Source organism: Condylura cristata, unplaced genomic scaffold, assembly GCF_000260355.1.
Source record: "Condylura cristata isolate star-nosed mole 26May11 unplaced genomic scaffold, ConCri1.0 scaffold00001, whole genome shotgun sequence".
Lineage (NCBI taxonomy): Eukaryota > Metazoa > Chordata > Mammalia > Eulipotyphla > Talpidae > Condylura > Condylura cristata.
The window spans coordinates 80,896,843-80,910,129 of NW_004567102.1; the positions used below are offsets into that span (position 1 = coordinate 80,896,843).

The following is a 13,287-nucleotide window of genomic DNA, read 5'->3' on the forward strand; positions in this document are numbered from 1 at the left end:
GGTGAAGCCTCAAGCTGCCCCTGAGCCTCTGGCCTGTACTCCCGTTCTGTATGCACAAATAAATAAATCTTTAAAAAAAAATGCAGGGAATCATTGGGCAGTTTCCCACAAGAAACACAACTACCCACAAAATTTAAAAGGTCACCCGTATTAGCAGACAGAGAAATTACCCATTCAAGTTGGGTAAGTCAAGGGAAAAAACTGTTAGCTTGGCCAAAGGATACCAAAAAACAGGCACTCCCCACCTATACATGTAGACATTTCTGCACACTTTTTGGAGTAAAAATTGATAGTGACCTTGACCCAACTATTTCACTTTGATAAATTTCACAATTTATATAGAAATATCACCCCTTATACAAGTACTCACCCAAGTGTGGGTAGATTTTATATGTTCTTTGTAGCGTTTGTAGTAGGTCTTCTTGCTTCCAATGTTTTCTTTTGAATTAAACAACTAATTAAATTAAAACACTAACCAGTAGCCACCTCCATCTTTACTTCTACCCTCTCCCCCTCCGGTCACCTCACTGGACAACACCCTTCTTAAAATGCCCATCTGGAGGGCAATGGTGCAGTAAGTCATAGTATACCCTGCAAAGCAACATGCAATATTCTGTAGCTGTCAAAAAGAATGGCGTGTATCTCTGTCTGCCCACGGGACTGTCCAGATATACTTAGCAGGAATACAACATTGTAAAACGTACCTTTATTTTCTTTTAACATGTCTCTTGTCTGAATTGAACAGCAAGCATGGACCAAGCTGTTAAATGTGGTTACCTATATGGGGTGGGATTTGCAGAGGGGTTCCAATTATTTTTTTTTTCTTACAATGCTCCTGTAATTAAACCATTTTTGAAGATGAGAGACATAATCCAAGGTGCCTGTGGAGTCTCTATAAGGACGTGGTTATTAAATCTCTCACCATGATTCTACTCTGATCACACTGCACATCCAGGGGAGCCTGGTGAAAATGTTGTTGTTTTTCAGTTAAAACCAGTAAACTGTTTACAGATTAACAGCAGCAAAGTCTTATGTATAAGTGATTTTCGTGACATAGGCATGCGGCTATCTTTCAGATAATACATTTCTTTTTGAGAGAGGGAAACTTTTGAAACATCATCACATAGCTGGCCCACTGCTCCCAGAGATGAGGAAGAGACATAACATGCAGACATATGAAACCATTTTCATGTAATACTGGCTAAAATAACTGAGAGGCATTTTTAAAATTAGGGTTACAGAGTCCAGAAGCATCTTGGATTTCAATTATTAGCAACCGAGTTTAAAAGTCCTATTAAATGAATGTGAACCCCTATGTGTGAGATAATTTCCAACCCTCAAACAAAATCTTTTATTTTTCAGAAACAACACAAGATATCCAAAAGGTAAGCACCATTATATTTCTTGTTTTTACATATGTGTTACCTTTCCTTACCTAATCTGACCCCTAACTGAACAAACCACACCCAATATGGCCGCTGGGCAAGAGGCTCAATGAACAGGTCCTAGAGAACTGCTCGTGGCTTCTTGTTTTATGTTCTGTCTCTAACGACTCAGCCGGTATCCCACTTCAGCACTCCTGACGCAGCCAGTGTGTGTTCTGAGTTCACAGGCAGTCCATGGTTTTTCTGTGAGGAAAAAAGTGGACCAAGAATTATGATTCATTAGTTTTTTTATTTTGAACTTTTAATAGAAAGGTAACATTCAGGGTGAAATTTTCTTACTTTCACAATTCTTCTTTCCCTTCTCTGACAGACTGTCAGGCAAGCAGACAAATATATTGATGAGTGGATATTCAAGGCAATGTTTCCTAGTTTCAATGAGAAGCAATGAAATGTTCTTGTTAACTTGATATTTCCAATGATAGTATCTTGGTCAGAAAATAGGTCCCTGGCACTGTTTCAACTCTTTGAAGCAACCACTCCCTCCCTGCACCATCAAACCAGATCAAGAAAAACTCCAAGTTAGGGGAAAAAAACAAAACAAAACATTGTTTTCTTTGATTAGAAATCATTAATCTGACTCATATTTTACTTCCTAAGGGACACCTAGATATTATAGCATTTTAACATCTAGAAATTATTTAATTAAGCATATTTTGAAAGAGAAGGGAAATATCATTCACTTAGTAATAGATTTAATTACTTTCCTTTAACAAAGGCTCTCTGCTTAGAATTTATCAGCCAAGGCAGTGCTGGTGAGGTTCAAGGTGGGTCCACACACTTTGGAATATGTAGTCAGACCCCTGATGGAGCTTCTGGTCTACTAGAAACTATGGTAAGAGTCTGAGTAGAGTTCCAAATAGAAATAAGATACTGCTGGAGAGAAATAGACATATCCATTTATATAGTATTTACCAATTAGCTCTGCTGTTTGCACATGAGAATTATTTCAATTTCTAGGGGCTTTGTGTATATCGCTGATTCCTACAATGAGCAACAGATAGAGTCCTAGCCTTAATCCTGATTAGGGAGAGCAAGTTACTGAATCTTTGCGGATCTGGATCTCTTCCTATAAGCGTGATGGTGAACTTGGGTTTGCAGAGTCTATAGGTAGTCTCACCGAGTTTCTAAATAAACATTAGTTCCTGTCCCCTCTACTCTTGTTGCAAAAAATCTCAAGTGATTTTCCATGCAGTTCAAGCCAACACTGTTGACTTTCTCAGTGCAGATTATGCTCTGGGGGGAGGGGCAACGTGGAAAGGTGCTACGTCATCACTTGTGTACCATGGTGCTGCAGTCCAATCAATGTGTCTCTCTCCACCTCAGGTTTCCCGGGAGGAAGGGTCTCCGCGTCTCACTTCAGCAGGGCCGTCTCCCGCCCAGAGGAATAGTCAGCCAAACAGTTCTGCCATCATCAGCGTGCTTCGTGGGGGTGGGGCCGTCAGGAACATCTGGACTGACCACCAGATCCGGCAAGCCTTGTTCCCCAGCCGACGGTCCCCACAGGAGAACGAGGATGATGAAGATGACTACCAGATGTTCGTGCCATCTTTCTCCTCATCAGATTTGAACTCCACCAGGCTGTGTGAAGAGAGCACCTCCAGTCGCCCCTGCAGCTGGCATATGGGCCAGATCGAGTCCACAGACACTCCCAGCCCAGGCCACAGGGTTGTTCGGCGGGCCAGCAGTGCCGGTGAGAGCAACACGTGTGCCCCTGAGGTCAGAATCAGGGACACTGATGGCTCTCAGTACAGCCCCCCAAGGACACTGCACAGTGACCCCAAAACAGAAGGGCAGGATGGAATGACTCCCTTTGGGTCATCCATAGAGTTGACTATCGATGATATAGACCATGTCTATGATAATATAAGTTATGAGGACTTAAAACTAATGGTTGCTAAGCGAGAGGCAGCTGAATCCACCCCCCTCAAGTCCACCAGGGAGTCTGCTCGCCCCAAGAGCACCCCGGAATTAGTATTCTCTAAGAGGCAGGTTGGCTATGACAAGAGCTCTCTGTACCCAAAAAGAGATGGAACTCTGACAGGGCAAGAGGCATCCAACCAAAGCACACATGACCTTGAGGTGGTGGAGGAAAATATCTATGACACGATTGGGTTCCCAGAGGCCTCTGCTCTGGGTGAGCAGAGCAGCAGCCTGAAGCGGCCCAAGAGGAGCAGCTTCCTAGGTCTGGAGGCCGACTTTGCCTGCTGCGACAGCCTCAGGCCCTTCATGTCCCAGGACAGCCTCCAGTTTAGTGAAGATGAAACTCCTCACCACCAGGCATCAGCTGAAAGTGAGTATTTGAGTTTGCTGTATAAGTCTCCCAGCTGCAACTTGTCCATGACGGACAAGTCAATATCTGACAAACTCTCGGAGGAAGTAGACGAAATCTGGAATGACCTGGAGAATTACATCAAGAAAAATGAAGACAAGGCCAGGGAGCGGCTCCTCGCAGCATTTCCGGTCAGCCAAGACGACGTGCAGGGCCGGCTGCACCCCGCCAGCATGCCCAAGCTGAGCAGGGACACGGCACATGCGCTGTCTTCCCTCTCGCTGCCTGACAGCCCGGCCTTCCTCACACCACCAACAAACAGGCCTGGCAGAGCTAGCAGGTCCACCTGCCCCTTCAAAGAAGACTTGATTTCTAAGGAAGACGCCTTCATGAGCCTTCCCCGGCTCTCTCTGGCCAGTGACATACCTCCCATGGAGAACCCCTATGACCTGGCCAACAGCAGCCTGTCCCAGGCAGACCTGGAAAACCCTGACTCCGGGGTGGATGCCTCGGATAAGACCAAGAGCAGGGTCTTCCTGATGGCCAGGCAGTACAGTCAGAAGATCAAGAAAGCCAACCAGCTTCTGAAAGTGAAAAGCCCAGAGCTGGAACAGCTGCCAGCCTCCCAGCAGCACAAATCCATGCACAAAGACCTGGCTGCCATCTTAGAAGAAAAGAAGCAAGGAGGGCCAGCTATCGGTAGGTTCCTCCACACGCCTGATTTCCTTCTCCAAACTAAGATGGGAAAGCAGCTTCCAGGCTCTCGATGGGCTTAGCGCTGTGAGAACATTATCACTCAGGTGCTCATTTTCTCAGTGGGAGATCAGAGAATTTGAAAACAGCACATCGAAGTGTCTCTTGCTTTACCCCTGGAGTCTTGAGGGTCAGAGCCTGATTGGGCCTCAGGGCTCTTATATTGTTGTCACTACAGAATCAGGGTGTTACGATGTTAATATAATCTGGTTATATTATAACATAATATATGTAAAGTATAATCTAGTATAATACATTATGATATAATTGGTGAACCAAAAATAGCAATTGGTTCCTCCTGGGAAATGTAGTATTTCTCTGTGGGAGGGAGAGGAGGAACAGGTGTGAGCAGTCGGGCCTTAAAAGCATGAGCAGCAGGAACGCTCCGCTCCAGAATCTCCACAAAAAACACCTGCTTATTCTCACAAAGACGGCGACTGTTTTTGCATTTTTTTTTCCTGAGCTGCTTGCTCTGTGACGCAAGTATTTTCTCACATGTTTCTGTCACAGGATTTCTCAGTAGCTGCTACTGTGTATGTAAAACCATCTCACTTGGTTTTCTCTTGTGTGCTTCCAAGAAGTCTCATCTTCCAGCCACACCATCTTTGCAGTGCAGAACTCTACTAAGATCTCAAGCCTGACATTGACCCCTTGAGGGCTAAAGGCTGGTTTGATGTTGTGTTATAAAGAAGCTCATACCCCAGGGCAAAGTTAGGGAGGATCCAGAAGGGCAAACTGATTATGAATAAAGCAGGTAAGTGTCAGGGAAAGAAAATTCCCAAGGATTCCGGAGCTTTTTACCTTCAGACCTGGAGTGATTCCTGGGGCTACCCACAGGACTCTGCACCCTAAAACTGTAGCCTTTCCACCATCTTTTAAAACTGCCCGAGATTTTGTAACAAAGCATCACCTAAGAATCAAATGACAGGAGGTAATTCTTTGGTTAGAAGGAAAGGGGAAGGTATCTTTCAGGGAGGTTTAGAGGCTCAGTGAGGACATGGCCCAGCTGGCCATGCTGACACCCTAACCTCTTTTCTTTGGGTTTGATTTCTTTATCTCTGTGGACACCAGGGAATAATAAGGGGCAAATCCAAAATAAATCCACAAGTGGTAGCATGTTGAAAATATATAAGAATTTTTTTCCCTTTAATTTGGGGGCATTTTAGAATTGTCTAAAACTTCTTTTTCTTGAGCTAATCATCCAGTAAAACATCTTTTAAAAGATAGGGGAGGTAATCCTTGGATTTTATAGACTTCCTAGAGTTGTTCTTCATTTTAAAGAAAAGGTAGGGGTGAATTTTGTGTGCATGTGAGGGAGAGTAGGTCGCACACGTTTCTCCTGGTGAGAGTGAATGCATGCCCTTTCTATGCTAGTATTGCTGAACTGGTTTGTTACGTGTAGACTGAGTGCCTGGGTATCAGCTGCAGAGGACTGGCGGAGGGATTGGAAAGCACTGGAGACAGTCCTGTGTTGGCAGCTCAAGCTAATGGCATCTGGGCTAGTGCTTACAGAATGCGCAAAAGTATAATACCGGGGTTCTGACTATGAGTTCTGCCAGCAGACTGTCCTTTAAAAGCGATTGTCACTGGGCCCGACATTGTTGAGAATAGACCATCCAGTCAGAGGGACCTGGCTTCGATCCTGATGGAAGCCAGTCCTTCAACACTGACTGCTCAAGCTTTACCACTGCCTGGAGCAGTCTTCCAATGCCCTCCTCCCAACCCCCCACTTTAAGTTGATTTCCCATTGGGGGTTTCCTTTTGCTTTTTTTCATGTTGGGCTTGTTCTTTTTCATTTGCCCCCGGCATCTTCCGGGAAATCCCATGGGATCTTTTCTCAGCTTGTCTGGGTCTTCTTGACATGGTGGGCTACTATCGACATTCTCCCCAGCTGAGAGGAGAAGATCTCCCCAAAGGCATCCTCTGGAGCGGCGACTCCTCCTGCTACCCACAGGAGCACATCCCTAGGGCCTACCAGCTCTCGGACCTGAGGAACTTCCATCCGGGTGGCTCGAGACCACTTCCTGTGCCCACGAGGCTTTCACTCAGTTGACGTGATGACTCCTTTTCTCTCTCTCGTTTATCTGGGCACAGGACGTCGTAGTCGCACGGACCGATTCTCCAGACTTCTTCGTGCGGGCCTTGCCACTTTGCCAGGAGCTTGCTCTCGGTGCTGTACAGAAGGAGGAGCACCCTATTCACCTGCTGAAACTCTCGAGCACCTTTATTGAGCTGTCTAGCCGGGGTCTACAGGCCCCGGGGCAGATTCCCGCCTCTCAGTCACCCAACCAGGTCTAGTCACTCCCTCATCAAAGCCGTGGTAGCATGCTCACCCTCCCTTTCAGTCAGGCCTCCTCCTGAGAGTCTCTGGGACCAGGGAGGCCTCTGGGGTCTTTTCGTGTGTGTGTGTGTGTGTGTGTGTGTGTGTGTGTGTGTGTGTGTGTGTGTGTGGTGCTTGACATGAAGACATTTCCATATAGCTGTGGGGAAGTTTCTTCTTGTGTAAACTAAGGAAGCCAAAGAGCACAGATTGCCTTGGTCTACTTTTCAAACATCAGAAATAATTATTTTAATTCTCTGGAAACAATATATTCTTTTTTTTTAATAATTTTTTAAAAGATTTATTTATGCATACAGAACTGGGGTACAGGCCAGAGATGCAGGGGCGGTGACCAGAGACAGAGTGGGGAGCAGAACAGCCAACTGATGAAGTACACTGCTGAGCGGAGCAGCATACAGGGTCAGGAGAGGTCTGCTGTGCCCTGTGGGTCAGTTCCCTGGCTGGGGATCAAATCTGTGCTGCAGTGGCTGTGGATTGTTTCATAGTGCTGAGAGTTAACCCCTTGTGCCAGCAGGGTGGCTTGATTAAGGAGTTTAAGAGCAACTTCTGTCTAGATATATGCTCAGTACTACGGAGGACTTATTCTCCAAGATTAAAGCTCATGGACCACAGGGACAATAAAATAACTCACATAAATGAGCAACACAGGACTCCTTGTACTCACAATCAGTAGATAAGTATTATGGTACACACTGTGTTCACAAGACTTCAAAGAAGAAAAAGCAGTCAGAGAAGGATTTATAAAGGGTCGGGCTTATGGAGGATTTTGAGAGATGCGTAGGACTTGATCAAGCAGAGGAAGGGAGGAGTGTGATAAAGAAGGAAACGGCAACAGAAATACTGTGGGTTGTCTGGATCATCTGGGCAACTATGTTTTAAGATCAAGAGTTAGTTGTTTTAAGACTTTATGGTTATGTTTAGGTACTGAAATGTTCCAACCACCTTAATTAGCTCTCACAACTTCCCCCCAAATTATCATCTTCCTAGAAAATTGTGAAAGTTCAGATCCTTCCTGATTTCAGCTGTGGAATAGGGCTCGGGCCATCGCCGAAGTGAGATGGTCTGGGCAGACAGAGGGGATGCTAATGACTGGGTCTGAAGGTCTAGATGCCAAGAGTTGGATTTCATAGTCAATGGAACATTACAGATTCCAGGCCAGCTCATACAGGCAACACACAGACTTCCAATCATGAGAGATTGCTCAGTCTTCATTGGTATCAACTATCTTTACCCTTTAAGCAATAATGCCTCAAAGTTTTTGTTACTAGAAATTCTAAACTAGTCATCTCTGTTCTCCAAGGAATTTGGACTTGGAGAACCATAAGGACGTGAATGTAGAGCATATAATGAAAAATTAAGCATTGTTTACCCTGATTGGAGAGTGGGGGCACAAAAACTTGAGGTGGTTGCAATTCAAGCACATATAAAACAAAACCAGACCATTTTCTGTCCTCATAGATAAGAGGCTCCAAAGAAATAGCAGAAACTCGACTAAATATTTAAATGCAGGGAGTAACTTACTACAATAATTTACTAAAAAGTGACATAGCTTTATAGAAGGAGAAAATGACACAGCCCTTGCTGGTCACTGTGTCTGGGACAGACACCCGAGTGGTGTGAGTACTCCATGGGGTGAATGGACTTCTTTGGTTCTGGGGTGGTCGTGTAGCTAGCTGGCCTGGAGAGGTAGGCAAGATGGCTCTTGAAATTGACATCTCTGAACGCCCCCTTTAACTCCTTGCTGGTTTAAGTGATGTCCATGTCAGGGTTCAGCTAATGTCCTCAGAAACGCCTGTACTCAGAAGAGGAGCAGAGGGAAGGGACTCAGAGCTTAATTTGAAGTGCCAAGAGCTCTGATGGGAGCCTGTTCTGGGGTCATTCATAGTGCACTCCCCACAGTTCACCCTAATGTCTCAGTGCCACAGGTCTCAGTGCCCGACTCACTGTGCCCAATGCCCTGAGGCTGAGGAGTGATGTGTGTAGGTCAGTGCACGTGGCTTTAAAGAACAGGAAGTAAGGCTGGTTCCCCAGACCAGGGCTTTGGAGTTGGCTGGAAGCAGGCGATGCAGGAAGGAAGGAGCACACCCTGGAGAGTAAACATCTGAGAACAGTTGAGAGGGGCAAGGAGCTGGCGTGGGCAGCAGCCGCACGGCCCTAGTGACTGCTTGAGTGTGTTGCCATCACCCAGGGGGTCAGCACTGGCTTTGTTTTTTTGGAGTGTGTGTTTTTTTAAATATTTATTTATTTATGCATACAGAACTGGGGTACAGGCCAGAGGTGCAGGGGCGGTGAGAGGATTCACCAGAGACACATGGGGAGCGGAACAGGCAGATTGACGAAGTACATTGCTGAGGGGAGCAGCAGGCAGGTCAGGAGAGGTCTGCCACGCCATGTGGGTCACCTCCAGGGCCAGGGATCGAACTTGCACTGAAGCGGCTATGGCTAGCTTGCAGTGCTGTGTCATAACCCTGATGTGTGTTTTTTAACCCTGATACCATTTTGTGTTTGCAAACACTTGAAGTTTTTCATTACAAACAGTGAGCTCATGTAGACCTGTTGCTGAAATACAACAAGCCAGGATCAGATAAATGAATGTCTGGGGTGTTTTCGTTTTCAGTGGTAGACTTTGGTTAGTGTTGCTTAGTATTTGATGATGACTTGGTCTCACACTGACGTGCAAGTCTTTTTCACTGTGTAAATGGGTATACTCTGCTGGCTAGAACATTATATTCACATTTTTAATCTTCATATGTGCAAATACTCCTGTGTATACTTATATTATGATGTTTGCCTTCCAGGGGCCAGGATCGCTGAGTACTCCCAACTGTATGACCAGATCGTGTTCAGAGAGACTCCCTTTAAAACGCCAAAGGATGACTGGGCCACCTCGCAGGAACCTCGGGCTGTCTCTCAGGAACTTTCCATGCTCAGGTCTTCCTCACCCTCCCAGGCCCAGCGTGGTAGCGAGGACTGGCTTTTGCATTCAACCTACAGCAATGGAGAGTTGGCAGATTTCTGTCCCCGGCCTGAGCAAGACTCAAAGTCAAGATACCCCACTTTTGAGATCAATATAAAAAATACTCCAAGACAGTTGTCCACAGCTTGCTCAGTGCCTTCTCTACAAACCTCTGAACCACTGCTGGGCCCCATGCAGAGACACAGTGTGGTGGTCAGCCAGCCCCACAAAGACAGCTCATGCCAGGGCCTTTACAACTCGTTGGGTCGGAAGGGAGTGAGCACGAACACTCAGCCTTACAACAGATCCCAGTCCTCTTCCTCCATCTTGATCAACAAGTCTGTGGACTCCATTAACTACCCCGGTGAAATGGGGAAGAAACAGCCATTCTCTCTCCATGCCAGCTCTAGGTGTGACAGCCACCAGAACTTGCTGCCAGGCCTCACCGACTCGTGTCCACAGGGCTCTGAAAAGTGCTCGGACCTCACCCTCCAAGACTCACAGAAGGTTCTGGTGGTCAATAGAAATGTCCCCTTCAGTGCCCAAATAGCTACACAGAACTACTTTTCCAATTTCAAAGAAACTGACGGCGATGAAGAGGACTATGTGGAAATCAAGTCAGAAGAGGAGGAGCCAGAGTTACAGATCTCCCCCAGCTGTGCAAGGAAATCTGACCCAAAGATCATGGACACCAACAGTCCACACACCCCAAAAAAGACAATCAGCGGCAAACTTGGACTTCCGCCTTACCTGACCCCGTACAACGACTCTGACAAACTGAACGATTATCTCTGGAGGGGTCCCTCTCCCAGTCAGCAGAACATCGTCCAGTCTCTAAGGGAGAAATTTCAGTGTCTTAGCTCAAGCAGCTTTGCCTAGGATTCTTCACTGTGGCTGTCTGACCGGACTTCTTAGCATGCTTGTGATGAGAGACCGGGGAGGTGTTTTCTGTGAACCAGATGAAAACCTTGTCGTAACCACCAGAGGTGTAACATACACTTTGTTTTATAGCACAACTCTCTGAGAAGCCAGGATTGTGCTGTATGTAGCGAAGTCAGCCGAAGCTGACTTCTTGTCATGTAAGTCAGTCTTACTTGAAAATGTTCAGGCCTTTTTAAAAACACAGCGGAGGTAATTCTTTCTCCCATGTCCTGACAACAGCACCCAGACCTCTCCTGGGGTCTAAGGGCCATGAGTAGTTTCATCCTAGGGCCCAAAGGTAGCAAGGCCTTTTCTCCCATGCCCATGACTTAAAAAGGAAAAGGAAGCTGTTGGATGATGCTTCCGGCACGTTTATTCCCCGTGATCCTAGAGTCTCTTCAGCCAATTGGAGTGTCGCCTCCAGGGCCATATTGGGGTTCTCTGCTGGTATTCCTACACCCCTTCCTTAAAATACAGACACTGCAGCTATTGGAAATAGAATGTAGCAGGACCAGCTTTCTCTGAAATCCTTTCCTGTATTCCTGGACCAGACCTGGAGAAGGTGCTGCTCATTGCGTTAATTTTATGGTTTCTGAGATAATATAAATGATTCCCTTAGTGGCTTAGAGAGAACCAAGTGCAAGGATATGCAGATCGACTTCACTGATGGAAAAGATGGGCTGACCCTGGGCACCTGTCTGCTCCTGGCGTGACCCGACGGGAAAGCCTCTCCTGCTGTTGGTGTGCTGTATCTGATCAGCTCGAAGCAGGCCACAAGCTAAATTAAAACAGAGCTCTCTCCCTTTATTTTTTCTATGATTTTCATGTTTCTCCTATGTATGCTCGTGAGTGGATACTCAGCCCTCTGACCCAGTTCCAGCTTGAAGGTTGCTCTGCTGCAGTGAAATTTCTAAACGTGGGAGCCTCTGACTGTTTTGAGGCACAAGAAAGGACACCGTCGTGGGTTACTAAGCTCTGACAAGAGCATCTCTTTTTTTGTTACAATTAAGGTCTTCTCAGCGTGGTTCATTGTGATATCATGTACTGATAATAACTTTTTGGAAGAAACTGGAGAAAGCAAGACCTTGTGAGTAAAAACTGTTCAAAAAGCTCAAGAGGAAAACACAGTGAATGCACTGTGTTGCCAGTTTTTGAAAGACTGTTTTATTGAAGACTCCCGTCAGTGCAACAAAATGTTTCCTTCAACAGTGGCTTATGTGTTCTCGTGGTAAACCACTTTGCCTTCGGTGATCCCTTCTCAGCCCTCAGTTTTCATTTTTAAAAGTTACGATAATATGTGTAGAGAAAGGGGGTTTGGCTTTCCACGTCAAGGTAAGCAGTGAGACTGACTTGAGTCAGTGGCTCCTTGTCATTCTTCCCCCTGGCAAGTCCCCTCTCTAACCACGCAGCGAGGCCATCCCTTCACAGAGAGGCATTTTGCTTTTCAAAGAACAAAAAAACTCCAAGTTCCTTGCCAGGCCATCCTTTCTTCTTTAGCTTGTAAAACAATGTCCACGTTGGATAGCAGGATTCTGGACACATTTCTTTCGTTGCCTTTCTTTGTGTGACGTGGGTTTGCAGAAAAGGGCAGCACACTGCCACGAACTCTGTAAGATCATTTGTACAACTTTCAGGACGTCCTGTCCCAGGAAGGCAGTGCTCCATTTTCGCTTTTCCGTTTGTAGGACAAGGATTCTGTCAGCTCTCTGTTACTGTCGTTCTTCCTCACAGAAGTTATTCATTCTTCACACCAGTGTCTTATCACACAACTTTGATATCACCTCTAGTCACTGCACAAGGTGAATATTTTACTGTATTTAATGTCTGTGTTTTGTCTTTAGGTTCTAGAACAAATCTGTAGTTTTATAGATCACTTCTGTGTGCCAGGTTGAAGATTTTGAGAGCTGTGTGTATATGTATAAAACCATGTTCATAGTCTGCCTCAAGATTATCAATGAAGAGCTTTTGTTGAAACATTTTCTTTTGGAGGTGGGGTAGGGGTGTATATAATTAGGGGGGAGTTATATGTACTTAAAAGTATGGCAGGTTCTTACTAGGTCTCTGTACTGAATGTTCAGTTTTTTTTTTTGTTTTTTTTTTTATAAGTTCACTTTTCACCTACTCTATTCTTTGTGCAAAATACCTGCAAAATACTAGAAAACCATAGTTTAAATACTGTACATAAGATAATGAAAGTTAGTAATGCTCTTTATTTAATAAAGTTTGTAAAGTACAAAGCAAATCACAGTGTGAATCAATGTGTTTGTTCTAGAAAGGTCAAGAGTATTCCAAACTACATTTAGTTATAACACTTGTCTTGCTTATGAGCAGAAAATGGTTCAGGTAACAATAATATGCTTTTTTTTCTGTGGTGCCTGATACATCATTTTCTGTACTTTGGAAATACTAGGCTTATGTGTATAGTATTATGTTTCTCTTTTTTAAAGATTTATTTATGCTTACAGAACTGGGGTACAGGCCAGAGGTGTGGTTAGGTGAGAGGATTCACCAGAGACAGATTGGGGAGCAGAACTGAAATGCACTGCTGAGGGGAGCAGCAGGCAAGCGAGTAGGGGTCTGCTGTGCCCTGTGGGTCAGCTCC

The 13,287-nt window shown here is 45.4% G+C and overlaps 1 protein-coding gene across 1 annotated transcript in view; it reads left to right on the forward strand.

Moving 5' to 3' along the window:
• Nucleotides 1–12,962, forward strand: part of PLEKHG1 (pleckstrin homology domain containing, family G (with RhoGef domain) member 1) — a 200,463-nt gene extending 187,501 nt beyond the window's left edge. Inside the window, exons 14-16 of the mRNA XM_004673933.2 lie at nt 1,324–1,385; nt 2,769–4,413; nt 9,607–12,962. Coding sequence (XP_004673990.1) covers nt 1,324–1,385; nt 2,769–4,413; nt 9,607–10,643 — 2,744 coding nt within the window. The 3' untranslated portion in view covers nt 10,644–12,962. The remainder of the gene's footprint in view (nt 1–1,323; nt 1,386–2,768; nt 4,414–9,606) is intronic.
• The last annotated feature ends 325 nt before the right edge of the window (nt 12,963–13,287 follow it).